Source organism: Salvelinus alpinus, chromosome 9, assembly GCF_045679555.1.
Source record: "Salvelinus alpinus chromosome 9, SLU_Salpinus.1, whole genome shotgun sequence".
Taxonomy (NCBI): domain Eukaryota; kingdom Metazoa; phylum Chordata; class Actinopteri; order Salmoniformes; family Salmonidae; genus Salvelinus; species Salvelinus alpinus.
In genome coordinates, this window is record NC_092094.1 from 9,904,103 (window position 1) to 9,920,942 (window position 16,840).

The 16,840-nt window shown below is 45.1% G+C and overlaps 1 protein-coding gene across 1 annotated transcript; it reads left to right on the forward strand.

Moving 5' to 3' along the window:
• Nucleotides 1-3,452: 3,452 nt before the first annotated feature.
• On the forward strand, nt 3,453-16,721 carry LOC139584269 (ETS domain-containing protein Elk-3-like). The gene is made up of 5 exons (XM_071415907.1): nt 3,453-3,667; nt 10,627-10,835; nt 11,398-12,285; nt 14,149-14,271; nt 16,027-16,721. Exons 2-5 carry the CDS (start codon nt 10,629-10,631, stop codon nt 16,087-16,089), a joined length of 1,281 nt encoding a protein of 426 aa, XP_071272008.1. The 5' UTR covers nt 3,453-3,667; nt 10,627-10,628; the 3' UTR covers nt 16,090-16,721.
• Nucleotides 16,722-16,840: the final 119 nt, after the last annotated feature.

The following is a 16,840-nucleotide window of genomic DNA, read 5'->3' on the forward strand; positions in this document are numbered from 1 at the left end:
TAAGTGCTGTTATTGTGAAGTGGAAACGTCTAGGAGCAACAACGGCTCAGCCACAAAGTGGTAGGCCACACAAGCTCACAGAATGGGACCTCCGAGTGCTGAAGTGCGGAAAAAACGTCTGTCCTCAGTTGCAACACTCACTACCGAGTTCCAAACTGCCTCTGGAAGCAAAGTCAGCACAATAACTGTTCGTCGGGAGCTTCCTGAAATGGGTTTCCATGGCCGAGCAGCACCACACAAGCCTAAGATCACCATGCGCAATGACAAGCGTCGGCTGGAGTGGTGTAAAGATCGCCGACATTGGACTCTGGAGCAGTGGAAATGCGTTCTTTGGAGGGATGAATCATGCTTCACCATCTGGCAGTCTGACAGACAAATCTGTGTTTGGCGGGTGCCAGGAGAACACTACCTGTACGAATGCATAGTGCCAACTGTACAGTTAGGAGGAGGAGGGATAATGGTCTGGAGCTGTTTTTCATGGTTCAGGCTAGGCCCCTTAGTTCCAGTGAAGGGAAATATTAACACTACAGCATACAATGACATTCTAGATGATTCTGTGCTTCCAACTTTGTGGCAACAGTTTGGGAAGGCCCTTTCCTGGTTCAGCATGACAATGCCCCCGTGCACAAAGCAAGGTCCATACAGAAATGGTTTGTAGAGATCGGTATTGAAGAACTTGACTGGCCTGCACAGAGCCCTGATCTCAACCCCATCGAACACCTTTACGATAAATTGGAACGCCAACTTCGAGCCAGGCCTAATCACCCAACATCAGTGCCCGACCTCACTAATGCTCTTGTGGCTGAATGGAAGCAAGTCCCCGCAGCAATGTTCCAACATCTAGTGGAAAGCCTTCCCAGAAGAGTGGAGGCTGTTATAGCAGCAAAGGGGGGGATCAACTCCATATTAATACCCATGATTTTGGAATGAGATGTGCAACGAGCAGGTACCCACATACTTTTGGTCACGCAGTGTACCTCACTGGGCACCGACGTCATTTCATCGTCTATTCCACGTTGGTTCAACTTCACAAACAACATTGATTCAATCAGTGTGTGCCCAGTGGGATGGTGCTGTCAATACTAAAGGCTTTGTGTTATAACAAAACCACCATGGGCATTTTATCAACAGGCCAGTTGAAATTGTAGGCACTGCAGGCATTTGTCTCTTTTTGTGCCTAAATGACACCTAATGATTTTGAAATCATGTTCTTTAATTAATACATCCTTGCTAGATTTAAATTAACATATCCTGTCTGGATGAGGGTTATCTCATTCCTATTCCAGTTATTTACACACAGGTCCTGTTTGTGAAAAGTAGCCTGCAGGCAATTTGTTATGTCTTTGACTTCAAACCTCATTTTACCAGTAAACGATTCTGTGCTTCCAACTTTGTGGCTACACAAGCAATAACATGTGCTAAACACGTGTATGTGACCAATAACATTTGATTTGTTTGATCTCTAAATAAATACCTTGTCAAAAGTTGGCTATCGTGTTCAATAGGTTTGCTTTCACCGTATTAAAATTGATGTTTGGCACAGAGGTCAAATTTACATTTGCCCTCATGTACCCACTCTGGTTTAGGCTAGTTCCAAAATCAATGTCCCTGGCCCCGACAATGACACACCATAACGCACACAACCTTGAGCAGTGGTCAATGTCTTTTAGTGTCCCCTTTGATATCAATGTAAATGTAATTAAACTGGACTATGTAAAGAGTTACCTAGAATATCTATTCACTAGATACTATCCTATTTTGGCTAAATAACTCTCTCTCTCTCTCGCTCTCACCCCCCCCCCTCCCCACACCCTGTGCCTTTGGTGCGCAACAAGAGTACAGACCTATAAAACGTACCATTTAGCAGTACTTTAGAATAAGCCATGACTTTGACTATGCTCTATACTGTATGTTCTGTGTTCTATACTGTATGTTCTATACTGTATGTTCTATGTTCTATGACTATGTACGGCTACAGAGGTAGTGCATAGGGCCCAGTACATCACTGAGGCCGAGCTCCCTGCCATCAAGGACCTCTATACCAGGCGGTGTCAGAGGAAGGCCCTAAAAACACTCCAGTCACCCAAGTCAAGTCATTGACTTGGCAAGCGGTACAGATGCACCAAATCTGGACCCACCAGGACCCTGAACAGCTTTTGCCCCCAAAGCCATAAGATTGCGAAATAGTTAGTTAAATAGTTAAGCTCACCCGGACTATCTGCATTGACCCTTTTTGCACTAACTCGTCACACACGCTGCAGCGACTGTTTATCTATCCTGTTGCCTAGTCACTCTATCCCTACCTATATGTACACATCTATCTCAATCACCTCTTACCCCTGCACATCGTCTTGGTACTGATATAGCCATATAGCCAAGTTATCGTTACTCCTTGTGTTCCTTATTTATTCCTCGTGTTATTATTTTTCTATTATTTCTCTTTCTTCCTGTCTGTATTGTTGGAAGGGCCCATAAGCCTTTCACTAGATTTCCATTGAACAAGGTTAAATAGACAAAAGCAATGTTGAAACAACAACAAAAATCCTTGCGACATGTGTAATGGAAACAGCAGCTATAGGAGAAACTTTCTAAAGATCGACAAAACATTTTTTAATCGGTTCGATAAGAGTGAATTTTTATTTTGTTGGACTTTATCTAATGCGACAAATGATGTGGTAAATGTTTTTTTGTTTTTGTTGAATGAATGATGATTGCAGAATCATTTTTGAAGGGACGCAGGGCACAATGTACAAATCCTTTTTTCCCATGCTGGTGCTGCAGCCTGCTATATCATCCACTAATACAGAGCTATTAAAGGCTCTGTGCACCACTTTTGTGAGAAATTCTTATTTTCATTTTTTTTCTCCTCCATTTTTTAAAAATAGATATTTTTAATTCCGATTTTTCAGGGCGTGCTGCAGCACCATCAGCACACCTACTTCCTGCGACTATGTATACCTGAGACATTAAATAGATAGATGGGAGGGCATACAGGTTGGCCAAGTTATTCATGTGTAATTTGTCTAAATGGGTAATGGAAACACTTCAACCGCTACATTTCTATTGGACACTTTCAGTTTTTACAGCTGTTTTTAATCGACACAAGATAGTTTAACGGAAACACATTAAACTATCCGAACTTTCTAAATGTCCACAGAAAAACAACTGAACTTAATTAATGGAAACCTAGCTACTGTTAGTCTACACTTGTTGTTTACGAAACATGTGACAAATACAATTGTATTTTATTTGATGTCAGCTTAACTGTTGAGTAAGTTGGAGAGTTACAATATTACCATGTGTGTTATAATTGAGAGCAATGTTGGCCATCGGCGCGTAGAGCGAGAGAGAGAGAGAGAGAGAGAGAGAGAGAGAGAGAGAGAGAGAGAGAGAGAGAGAGAGAGAGAGAGAGAGAGGAAAGGCGTGTTTACATAGACGTCAACACGCCTGGGGAATCGTAGGGAAGAGGAAGCCAGCCGGCTCTCTGTCTGCCTGCTCTAACTTCCTGCTCAGAAAAAGAAAAAGAAGCCAGGATCCTATTTCAGTCCAGCAGAGCCGTGTAGCCTAGCTAGACGGCAATCAGTCAGCATGGAAAAACAAGGGGTCATACAAATTTAATCATAAACGTTTTCAAGGAGTGGAAGGAAAGGCAAACAAAAGATCGCAGGTAATGTGAAAACAAGTGAATGTGTTTTTATGTTAAGTTATTATGGTTTTTCATTGTTTCTTTGATAGTGAAAAGTCAACATGGATTTTGAAAGGTAGGTTGATGAATTAGGTAAACTGATCTCAATTATTGTAGATGATATGTCTGAGTAGGCCACAGGTGGACATGTTGTTTTGTTTCTACTCTATACCAAAGTTCAACAGACATAAAGCTATATGTCTTGTTGCTGTTTATTCACATGTTTTACTGTAAACTCAGTGTAACAGAGGAATAGAATAGGATCTTTCCAGCAAGAGAGTTTCTAGTTTGTCTGGTCTGGAGTAGACTACACAACACTTCTACGAGCTTCCGGTTTGCATCGGTCTGGTAGTGAAAACATCTTCAAACTGTGTCAGTGAGACAGAAAAATAAATAGACAGTATTGGAGTCTGTCTATTTCAACTCTGTCTAATCTCCCGTGTGAATTATGTTTTAGTCATACTATTCTATTCAAAAGTAAGAGAACGAGACAGTTAGATAAATAGATCATAAAAAAAGAAGATGGGTATTATACAGAGCTACCGAGATTCAACTCAAAACACCCCTTTATCATTCTGAAGCTGGCCGTATGTAACGACTATGGGGTTCACTTGCAATCGGTGGATGGATTTTCCAGCGAGCGACGGACTGTGAATGTGAACAGGAAGAGAGCAGATTTAGTCATGGTTAAGTTGTCTCCACACACAGCACCTAATCACATTAGGAGTTTCCGTTCCCCAAAACACTGGATGGCTTTGTGTGAACTCTGAAATAACCAGGAAGATCATGGTTCATATTACAAAGGTGACAAATGTTTTCGCACAAAACTGTGTTTAAATGATTGCTGAGATGACGTGGAAAGTTGAACTTAATTAAATCAAATCAAATTTTATTTGTCACATGCGCCGAATACAACAGTTGTAGTAGACCTTACAGTGAATGCTTACTTACAAGCCCTTAACCAACAATGCAGTTATAAGAAAATACCTAGCCATTTGATTAGCTGTTCAGGAGTCTTATGGCTTGGGGGTAGAAGCTATTTTGAAGCCTCTTGGACCTAGACTTGGCATTCCGGTACCGCTTCCATGCGGTAGCAGAGAGAACACTCTATGACTAGGGTGGCTGGAGTCTTTGACAATTTTTAGGGTCTTCCTCTGACACCGTCTGGTATAAAGGGCCTGGATGTCAGGAAGCTTGGCCCCGGTGATGTACTGGGCTGTACGCACTACCCTCTATAGTGCCTTGCAGTCAGAGGCCAAGCAGTTGCCATACCAGGCAGGGATGCAACCCGTCAGGATGCTCTCGATGGTGCATCTGTAAAACCTTTTGAGGATCTGAGGACCCATGTCAAATCTTTTCAGTCTCCTGAGGGGGAATAGGTTTTGTCGTGCCCTCTTCACGACTGTCTTGGTGTGCTTGGACCATGTTAGTTTATTGGTGATGTGGATGCCAAGGAACTTGAAGCTCTCAACCTACAGCCCCGTCGATGAAAATGGTGGCATGCTCGGTCCTCCTTTCCCTGTAGTCCACAATCATCTCCTTAGTCTTGATCACTTTGAGGGAGAGGTTGTTTTCCTTGCACCACACGGTCAAGTCTCTGACCTCCTCCCTATAGCTGTCTCAGCGTTGTCGGTGATCAGGTCTACCACAGTGTCATCAGAAAACTTAATGATGGTGTTGGAGTCGTGCTTGGAGTCGTGCTTGCTGTTCATGAGTGAACAGGGAGTACAGGAGGGGGCTGAGCACGCACCCCTGAGGGGCCCCCGTGTTGAGGATCAGTGTGGCGGATGTGTTGTTACCTACTCTTACCACCTAGGGGCGGCCCATCAGGATGTCCAGGATCCAGTTGCAGAGGGAGGTGTTTAGTCCCAGGGTCCTTAGCTTAGCGATGAGCTTTGAGGGCACTATGGTGTTGAACGCTGAGCAGTAGTCAATGAATAGCAGTCTCACATAGGTGTTCCTTTTGTCCAGGTGGGAAAGGGCAGTGTGGAGTGCAATAGAGATTGCGTCATCTGTGGATCTGTTGGTGCGGTATGCAAATTGGAGTGGGTCTGGGGTTTCTGGGATGATGGTGTTGATGTGAGCCATGTCCAGGCTTTCAAAGCATTTCATGGCTACAGAAGTGAGTGCTACGGGTTGGTAGTCATTTAGGCAAGTTACCTTGGTGTTCTTGGGCACAGAGACTATGGTGGTCTGCTTGAAACATGTTGGTATTACAAACTCAGACAGGGAGAGGTTGAAAATGTCAGTGAAGACACTTGCCAGTTGGTCAGCACATGCTCGGAGTACACGTTCTGGTAATCCATCTGGCCCTGCAGCCTTGTGAATGTTGTGAACCTTTTTCAAGGTCTTAATCACATTGGCTGCAGAGAGCGTGATCACACAGTCGTCAGGAACAGCTGATGCTCTCATGCATGTTTCAGTGTTACTTGCCTCGAAGCGAGCATAGAAGTTATTTAACTCGTCTGGTTGACTCATGCCACTAGGCAGCTCTTGCTGTACTTCCCTTTGTAGTCTGTAATAGTTTGCATGCCCTGCCACATCTGACGAGCGTCAGAGCCGGTGTAGTACGATTCGATCTTAGTCTTGTATTGACGCTTGCCTGTTTGATGGTCGGAGGGCAGCTTCCGGGTTTAGCTCAGTGTAAATGTTGCCTGTAACCCATGGTCTCTGGTTGGGGTATGTACATACAGTCACTGTGGGGACGACGTCCTTGATTCCTCCGGGAAGAATCCCGGAACATATTCCAGTCTGTGCTAGCAAAACAGTCCTGTAGTTTTGCATCTGCTTCTTCTGAACACATTTTTATAGGCCGAGTCACTGGTGCTTCCTGCTTTAATTTTTGCTTGTAAGCAGGAATCAGGAGGATAGAATTATGGTCAGATTTTCCAAATGGAGGGTGAAGGAGAGCTTTGTACGCGTCTCTGTGTGTGGAGTAAAGGTGTTGTAAAAAGAAATTCCCCTCTGGTTGCACATTTAACATGCTGATTGAAATTAGGTAAATCTGATTTAAGTTTCGCTGCATTAAAAAGTCCCCTGGCCACTAGGAACCCTAAACATAGAATTCCCTCTCAAAACAGTCATTTGTTTTGTCCAAGTATATGTCCAAGGGGTGGAGTGTGAGAGGGACAGTTTGACTTGATCTCATGACCCAGGCAGGCAGTGAGTCGGAAGTGGAACAGGATTGGGGAAATGCGCCCCATAGTGTTGGATCCCCCCTCTCCCTACCAATGTGTCCTTGACAGTAGAATAGGAGGAAGTCCTGACTTTGACAGTTTTGTGGTTTGACATAACAGATAGAAAACTCTAGGGATACTTTGTGCCGGAAATGTGTTCTGGCGATGTGTGTGTGTATGTTTGTGCGTATGTGTCTAGGTGTGTACATGTGTGTGTGTACTACGTAAGCGTGTGTCCGTACGTGTGTGTACGTATGTGTGTGTGTGTGTGTGTACGTACGTGTGGGTGCATGTGTGTGTAGGTTTGATAATGTATTCATTGATCAGGGTCAATAATATTTCACTTTCCTCATCAGAACACCGATCATTGAGTTTGTCCCAGTGTCTCATATTAAACCAGAGCCAGAGAACCGAACAGTTTCCAAGACTATTCCCTATGAAGTGCACTACTTTAGACAAGACTATTCTCTATGAAGTGCACTACTTTAGACAAGACTATTCCCTATGAAGTGCACTACTTTAGACAAGACTATTCCCTATGAAGTGCACTACTTTAGACAAGACTATTCTCTATGAAGTGCACTACTTTAGACAAGACTATTCCCTATGAAGTGCACTACTTTAGACAAGACTATTCCCTATGAAGTGCACTACTTTAGACAAGACTATTCCCTATGAAGTGCACTACTTCAGATAAGACTATTCCCTATGAAGTGCACTACTTTAGACAAGACTATTCCCTATGAAGTGCACTACTTTAGACAAGACTATTCCCTATGAAGTGCACTACTTTAGACAAGACTATTCCCTATGAAGTGCACTACTTTAGATAAGACTACTCCCTATGAAGTGCACTACTTTAGACAAGACTATTCCCTATGAAGTGCACTACTTTAGACAAGACTATTCCCTATGAAGTGCACTACTTTAGACAAGACTATTCCCTATGAAGTGCACTACTTTAGATAAGACTACTCCCTATGAAGTGCACTACTTTAGACAAGACTATTCTCTATGAAGTGCACTACTTTAGACAAGACTATTCCCTATGAAGTGCACTACTTTAGACAAGACTACTCCCTATGAAGTGCACTACTTTAGATAAGACTACTCCCTATGAAGTGCACTACTTTAGACAAGACTATTCTCTATGAAGTGCACTACTTCAGATAAAACTATTCCCTATGAAGTGCACTACTTTAGACAAGACTATTCCCTATGAAGTGCACTACTTCAGATAAAACTATTCCCTATGAAGTGCACTACTTTAGACAAGACTATTCCCTATGAAGTGCACTACTTTAGACAAGACTACTCCCTATGAAGTGCACTACTTCAGACAAGACTATTCCCTATGAAGTGCACTACTTCAGACAAGACTATTCCCTATGAAGTGCACTACTTCAGACAAGACTATTCCCTATGAAGTGCACTACTTTAGATAAAACTATTCCCTATGAAGTGCACTACTTTAGACAAGACTATTCCCTATGAAGTGCACTACTTTAGACAAGACTATTCCCTATGAAGTGCACTACTTTAGACAAGACTATTCCCTATGAAGTGCACTACTTCAGACAAGACTATTCCCTATGAAGTGCACTACTTTAGATAAGACTATTCCCTATGAAGTGCACTACTTTAGATAAGACTATTCCCTATGAAGTGCACTACTTTAGACAAGACTAGTCAGCCTGTGTGCTAGTGTGTAGACTGTGATTAACCAGGCAGACAGGAACTCATAGGACTGCACATTCCTCCATTAAACGACAAAACCCACCCTGGTCGCTCCTCCTCGTCTTCCCTCTCTCGCTCGGCCCGTCATACTTCCTGTAGCCTCAGCCAGGTTGGACCGCAGCATACTTCTGGCTTGAGCTGTTGTTCCTACTCCCCCCCCCCCCATATCTCCTCTGTTACTTTACATTACACATACTAGTCTGCACTGTTCTAGTTCACACTGTGACTTGTCTTCACACGTCACAGTGTAGGCTACTACGGTGTTATACTAGGTATACAATACATTTTGATTGATCCATTATAGAAACATTGTCTATTGTAAGTAGACACCATACAACACAGGCAACAGGCTAGGAACAGCCCAGGGTCACCCTCCGGTGGCTGGCCTGTTCTCCATCCTCCAGGCTACCTACCGCCTGCTCCTGGACAGTACAACAACCCTGGTTCAGTGGTGGGAAAAGTACACAATTTTCACACTTGAGTAAAAGTAAAAGATACCTTAATAGAAAGTTACTCATGTAAAAGTGAAAGTCACCCAGTAATATACTACTTGAGTAAAAGTTTAAAAGTATTTGGTTTTAAATATACTTAAGTATTAAAAGTAAATGTAATTGCTCAAATATTAAAGTATAAATCATTTCAAATTCCTTATATTAAGCAAACCAGATGGCCCGATTTTATTTTTTTACATTTTTATTTATGGATAGCCAGCGGCACACCCAGACATCATTTATAAACAAAGCATTTGTGTTTAGTGAGTCTGACAGATCAGAGGCAGTAGGGTTGACCAGGGGTGTTCTCTGTTTAGTGAGTCTGACAGATCAGAGGCAGTAGGGATGACCAGGGGTGTTCTCTGTTTAGTGAGTCCACCAGATCAGAGGCAGTAGGGATGACCAGGGGTGTGTTCTCTGTTTAGTGAGTCCACCAGATCAGAGGCAGTAGGGATGACCAGGGGTGTTCTCTGTTTAGTGAGTCTGACAGATCAGAGGCAGTAGGGATGACCAGGGGTGTTCTCTGTTTAGTGAGTCTGACAGATCAGAGGCAGTAGGGATGACCAGGGGTGTTCTCTGTTTAGTGAGTCCACCAGATCAGAGGCAGTAGGGATGACCAGGGATGTTCTCTGTTTAGTGAGTCTGACAGATCAGAGGCAGTAGGGATGACCAGGGGTGTTCTCTGTTTAGTGAGTCTGACAGATCAGAGGCAGTAGGGATGACCAGGGGTGTTCTCTGTTTAGTGAGTCTGACAGATCAGAGGCAGTAGGGATGACCAGGGGTGTTCTCTGTTTAGTGAGTCCACCAGATCAGAGGCAGTAGGGATGACCAGGGGTGTTCTCTGTTTAGTGAGTCCACCAGATCAGAGGCAGTAGGGATGACCAGGGGTGTTCTCTGTTTAGTGAGTCTGACAGATCAGAGGCAGTAGGGATGACCAGGGGTGTTCTCTGTTTAGTGAGTCCACCAGATCAGAGGCAGTAGGGATGACCAGGGATGTTCTCTGTTTAGTGAGTCTGACAGATCAGAGGCAGTAGGGATGACCAGGGGTGTTCTCTGTTTAGTGAGTCTGACAGATCAGAGGCAGTAGGGATGACCAGGGGTGTTCTCTGTTTAGTGAGTCTGACAGATCAGAGGCAGTAGGGATGACCAGGGGTGTTCTCTGTTTAGTGAGTCTGACAGATCAGAGGCAGTAGGGATGACCAGGGGTGTTCTCTGTTTAGTGAGTCTGACAGATCAGAGGCAGTAGGGATGACCAGGGATGTTCTCTTGATAAGTGCGTGAATTTGACAATTTTCCTATCCTGCTAAGCATTTAAAATGTAACGAGTACTTCTGGGTATCCGGGAAAATGTACAGAGTAAAAAGTACAATATTTTCTTTAGGAATGTAGCGAAGTAAAAGTTTTCAAAAATATAAATAGTAAAGTACAGATACAAAAATAAACTACTTCAGTAGTACTTTAAATAGTTTATACTTAAGTACTTTACACCACTGCACTGGTTCCATGTTGATGCCATTAATGGTCTACGACCCTCTAGGTATGGAAAGTGCCATCACATTGTGGCAGTTCCTGTTGCAGCTGCTGTTGGACCAGAGTCACAAGCATCTGATCTGCTGGACGTCCACTGACGGGGAGTTTAAACTGCTCAAGTCTGAGGAGGTGGCCAAGCTATGGGGGCTCCGCAAGAACAAGACTAATATGAACTACGACAAGCTGAGCAGAGCCCTGAGATACTACTATGACAAGGTACAGCCCTCTTGTTTGTTTGACATTTGGTTTTGATATTACTCCACTCAAGGTACAGCGCTCTTGTATTAGAATACTCCCACGGACAATTATCTCTGCACTGTTTATTTGACATTTCGGGTTATGTGACATTTCACGGTAACTTCATATTGTTAGTTGTTCTTCTTTTTCAACTCGAAGATCCCCACTGGCAGATAGTTCCACTTCCTCTTGTTTCACCTAACAAACAGCATAGCCCAGAGACGATGATGCATCACATACCCACACACTGTAGAATTTCAGACATTTTGTCATCATTTTTACACGGCTTTGGTAGGAATTCATTTTTCTATGTATGAAATGTTGAAATCAAAATGGTTGCGTCAACATTGATCATTTAGAGTTCTGTTATTTATTGACAATAGAAAATGAAAATATATGTTGTCTTCTTATCAGCTCATAAATGTGTATTTGAATCTTTTGTGTGTAATTATATCCATGAATAAAATATTAGGGAATTTACAAAAACATTTTTCGGTTCAACCTGCACACTAATCTCATAATATTGTTCCATGTATCCCAGAACATTATCAAGAAGGTGATCGGACAGAAGTTTGTCTACAAGTTTGTCTCGTTCCCGGAAATCTTAAAGATGGACCCAGCAGCAGTAGAGATGGGCTTGGCTTCCGGCCGGGTGACGCTCCACGAGGACCAGGACATCCAGGACCTGGATGTAGAGGAGGAAGAGGAGGAGGAGGCGCAGCAGCAGAGGAGGGCCCTGGAGGCAGCGTTGGGGGCGGCTGCGGCGGCCCAGCAGGCTGCGTGTCATAACAAGTACTTCGGCTCTGGCCTCTACTCCTCCTTCAGCATCAACGCCCTCCATTCTCCTCCAGAGGAGCTGCTCCGGGCCCTGAGGGAGAGACAGCAGGACGAGGCCCGCTCTGGAGTCATCCGATTTGGGACGGGTACCACCGAGAGGACTCCACCCTCACCGTCCCTCATCAAGCGAGAGCCTTCATCACAATCCTTCAGCACCCACAGGCCATCCAAACCCTCCGCTCTCCACCATTACACCCACCACCAACACCAGCGCCACTCCCCGCCCTCCTCCTCCCCCCACAGCCCTAACCCCCAGCCAGGGCTAGGCCGAGGAGGCTGGAGCCCAGAGGCTGAAGAGGAGGAGGGGGAGGACTCTGACCAGGGAGCCCAGCCTCTGAATCTCTCTTCTGGGCATAGAGAGAGAGAGCAGGCCCTGCAGCCTCCGGAGAAGAGGACCAGTGGTGGTAGTAGGGTTAGTGGTAGTAGTCATGGAGACAGTTGTCATGGACTCCCACCCAAAACCAATAAGCCCAAAGCCCTAGAGATCTCCGCCCCCTCCCTGCTCTTGACAGGAAGTGATATCGGCTCGATAGCCCTCAATAGCCCCGCCCTACCGTCCGGATCCCTCACCCACGCCTTCTTCACTGCACAGGTATGGTGAACTATACTGCTACTTGACATGATGCAGCACCAGTGAATACTTAACACTAGCATCATTAATAAACCCTATTTACAACATTAAAAAGTCAGGTAAACTGATTCCACTCCATATCAGGTTGTTGTTGTTGGGGAAAGACTTGCCCACTCACATCTCACTGGTGAGTGATGCTAGTTAATCTTCTCTAAGATAGAGAATAGTGTTGCAGTGATCTTTCCTTCCCATCTGCACTGAGGCCTGCCTGGTTACAAGGAGATCTTTCCTTCCCATCTGCACTGAGGCCTGCCTGGTTACAAGGAGATGGGGGCTGGAGTCTATCCAGAGTTACAGACCATTACGTCAGTGTCCCCAAAGCCCAGCTAGAGCAGCAAGGCACTGCCGTGCCACAGGCCCAGACCGCTCAGCCACATCTGACCCAGTCTTCTAGATGATTTGGGTCTTTTTACAGTACTATGTTACGGAGCACACGATCCAAACTCAAGCAGTATTCAAAAATTCACATCCAAATACAGATTTTTCAGCGTGTATTTTAGTTTGTGTGTTTTTTTTGTCTTGTAAAAAAATCATGAGGCTTCGCTGAACCCCATTTTCATCATTAGAAAGAAGACATTGACTTCTGCACGGACAGTGGTACAGAAACAACAACTGAAACACTGTTTATAGCGGTGCAAATGAAAATCAGAAGAAAAACAAGAGCTTTACAGCGAGAGCGAGATGGTATGAGAGAGAGATAGAGAGAGAGAGAGGGAGAGAGAGAGAGAGAGAGAGAGAGAGTATGAGAGAGAGGGAGAGAGAGAGAGAGAGAGAGAGAGAGAGAGGGTATGAGAGAGAGAGAGAGAGAGAGAGAGAGGGTATGAGAGAGAGAGAGAGAGAGAGAGAGAGAGAGAGAGAGAGAGATGGTATGAGAGAGAGAGAGAGATGGTATGATAGAGAGAGAGAGAGATGGTATGAGAGAGAGGGTATGAGAGAGAGAGAGATGGTATGAGAGAGAGAGAGATGGTATGAGAGAGGGTATGAGAGAGAGAAGAGAGATGGTATGAGAGAGAGGGAGAGAGGGTATGAGAGAGAGACAGAGAGAGATGGTATGAGAGAGAGAGAGATGGTATGAGAGAGAGGGAGAGAGAGAGGGTATGAGAGAGAGAGAGAGAGAGAGAGAGAGAGAGGGTATGAGAGAGAGGGTATGAGAGAGAGAGAGAGAGAGAGAGAGAGAGAGAGAGAGAGAGGGTATGAGAGAGAGAGATGGTATGAGAGAGAGGGAGAGAGGGTATGAGAGAGAGAGGGTATGAGAGAGAGAGGGTATGAGAGAGAGAGATGGTATGAGATAGAGAGAGATGGTATGAGAGAGGGAGAGAGTGTATGAGAGAGAGAGAGGGTATGAGAGAGAGGGAGAGAGGGTATGAGAGAGAGGGTATGAGGTGGGGGGGCTAAGTGATACCATATGCTCCAATCATTCCATTAATATGAAGGGAAAGGCAGGCAGACCAGTCATGCAGGGCTGGGTCCCTCCACAACACTGGCTTACGTCTCCATCTGGAGTTGACAAGGGAGAGACAGAGGGGGAGATACATTGATTTCATAAGTTGCTCTCTAGCCTCTACAGGTGTTCAACGGGATATGATGCCTAGGAGTGAAACCTTAACAACAATCACCCCCCTCTCCACCCCCCTGACGACCCTACCTCTACACCCTACCTCACCCCTGTATCGAAAGGAGGAACCAGACGTCCTTCTGTTTGAGTTGTTCATAAGAACACCAAGTTGAGATACAAAACTCACATACTCTTTACTCTCCCTGCCCTCCCCCTCTCTCTCTCTGCCCCCTGCTCTCTCTCTACCTTTTTTCATTGTCCCTCCCTAGACTCCATCTGGTCTGCTGCTGGGCCACAGCTCTCTGTTATCAGGTGTTCACTTCTGGAGCAGCCTAAGTCCAGCAGCCCCTCTGAGTCCGGCCAGGCTTCAAGGACACGGATCACTGTTTCAGGTAGAAACCGGAGGGAGTGAAAGACAGAAGTGCTGAATGGACTGTGTTTTTTTTGTTTACTCCCCAAAGATGGGTGGTTGAGGAGGGAGTTCAGGGAGGGAGAGAAAGAGGGATGGAGAGAGAGAGCGAGAGAGGAGGGAGTTCAGGGAGGGAGAGAAAGAGGGATGTGGAGAGAGAGAGCGAGAGAGGAGGGAGTTCAGGGAGGGAGAAAGAGGGATGTGGAGAGAGAGAGCGAGAGAGGAGGGAGTTCAGGGAGGGAGAGAAAGAGGGATGGAGAGAGAGAGCGAGAGAGGAGGGAGTTCAGGGAGGGAGAGAAAGAGGGATGGAGAGAGAGAGCGAGAGAGGAGGGAGTTCAGGGAGGGAGAGAAAGAGGGATGGAGAGAGAGAGCGAGAGAGGAGGGAGTTCAGGGAGGGAGAGAAAGAGGGATGGAGAGAGAGAGCGAGAGAGGAGGGAGTGAAGGAGAGAGGGAGGAAGAGACAGATTTGCTTAAAGAACAGAGAAGTGCTGAATGGACAGTATTTGTTGGGTTGATCTCCGAATCCTGTTTGTTTCCCCGAGGATGGAAAGGTGAGGGAGTTCTTAGCCTGTTGAATTCCACTCAGCTGTAACGATGAGCATACAGTTCACATGTATGCTAATGTGTGTCAGGCAGAATCAATGTTAGCATTTCTCTCCATGTCTTCCGTTCTCCAACCTCCTGACCTGCCCTGGTAAAATTGACAACTTTTTTCACATCCCTCTCTATCAATTTGATCTCAAGTACACTTACCTGTAATTCTACATTCCAGGTCTTTTTTTTTTTAGATGTTCTATACGCTCAGTGTGTGAATGAAGTGAGTTTGACTGCAATAACAGAGACCGACCTGGCTGGGTTTGTTACATTAGGAGAAGCTCTTTCGTCTCAAAGTCAGTATACCTCCAGTTTCAGCGTTAACATAGGCAGAGAGGGATAGATATCCTGTGAATACTTCCTGTTTGAGCCCAGGGGAGCCGAGCCGGTCTGAACTGGTTTCGTCGAGGGCTGATCCTGGTCCGCATCCCAAATGGCACCCTATCCTCTATATAGTGCACTACTTTTGACTAGTGCATTATGTAGGAAAAAGGGTGTAGTGTGGGACACAGACCTGCTCGTCATTTGTGCAACTATCCAGCCCTCCTCCTCCTCCCCTCCCAGCATCACACACACCTAAGCAGCCTCTTTGTGTACAATGCATAGTTCACTCACTTCACCCTCTATAGAGCCTGTTAGGGTGGTAGAAATGATCGGGAGGGAGGGAGAGAAGGAGTGAGGGAAGAGGCCCAGTGCATAGAACAACAGGAAACCAGGATTACAGTGCCTCTGGTGATAGAAGCAGAGACCTGGGGTGTAAATCAAATTTGATTTGATTCTGCTGCAAAACCTTTTGGTGGTTGCAACACGTTTTGCAACGGGAACCATTTACTCCAAACTTAAAACCTTTTTCAGGTAGGTCCCTTCCCATTTCCTTCAGTTTGCTTCCTAAAGAAAACAGTAAATGGTTTCCGTTGCAAAACGTTTTGAAAACAGACAAAATGTTTTACAACAGAATCCGACTAATGAATACACCCCTGGACAAGGCTTCTGTGAATTGGAAACATTGTGAATTTGTTGCAAGGATTGAAACACTATGGGACAGCATTATATGCAGTGTGTAGGCCTCTTCTTCATTGCCCAGCACTAGATTTAGAAAGTTCAGCATTGGCCTTAACCTCCACACCTCTCTCTCTGTCCACAGTTCCCCAGCCTAATGAATGGACACCTCCCCCTGCTCCTGTCCCCTGCCAATCACAAGTCATGATTCAGGCTCTCAAAACCCAATCCAGCCCATTGGACCAACTGCCACCTGCATCAGCAACTCTTCATTATGAATTCCCATCAGCCTTCACTTGATTTTCTTCCAAATTTGCTTATGATTTGGAGTCTCAACCCCCCCCCCCCCCATCTCCCATCTCAACCCCCCCCCTCATCCCCCATCCATCTCAACCCACCCCTCCCCCCTCCATCTCACCCCCCTCATCCATCTCACCCCCCCCATCCATCCCAACCCCCCCCCATCCATCTCAACCCCCCCCCATCCATCTCAACCCCCCCCCATCTCTAGAAGTATAATTGTGTTTGTGATCATCACCACAGAATGTGAAACATTGTTGTTTTCCTTGTATGATATTGAATTGTATTGAATGCACTATGCTTTGAAAATAGCACCGGCTGTGCCTTTTGAAAATGAAAGACTATTGAAGTGTTCCCCCCCCCCCAAAAAAAAAAATATATATATGAAGACGAGATTCCAAAATCAATGAAAAAGCTTTGTAACACTTTGTAATGTTCTTTGTTTTATACTGGAGAGGACCTATACAGTATATATTCTGTATAATGTTATATTGGTGAAAAGTCTTGTTTTGAATAAAACCGAAGCATTGAATGCTGTAACGCTGCCTCCTGGTCTTCAAACAGTAGAGGTCTAAACCACCCAAAGTATCGTGTGTGTGTGTGTGTGTGTACTCACACTAGAGGAAGTAAGGGAACAGGAGCCTAACAGACCAGACATT

Bases quoted from the DNA above. Each gene is read 5' to 3' on its own strand.
- LOC139584269 (XM_071415907.1), top strand. From the start codon at position 10,629: ATGGAAAGTGCCATCACATTGTGGCAGTTCCTGTTGCAGCTGCTGTTG. The intron at 12,286-14,148 runs GTATGGTGAACT...GTCCCTCCCTAG, and splicing joins ACGCCTTCTTCACTGCACAG to ACTCCATCTGGTCTGCTGCT. The intron at 14,272-16,026 runs GTAGAAACCGGA...CTCTGTCCACAG, and splicing joins GACACGGATCACTGTTTCAG to TTCCCCAGCCTAATGAATGG.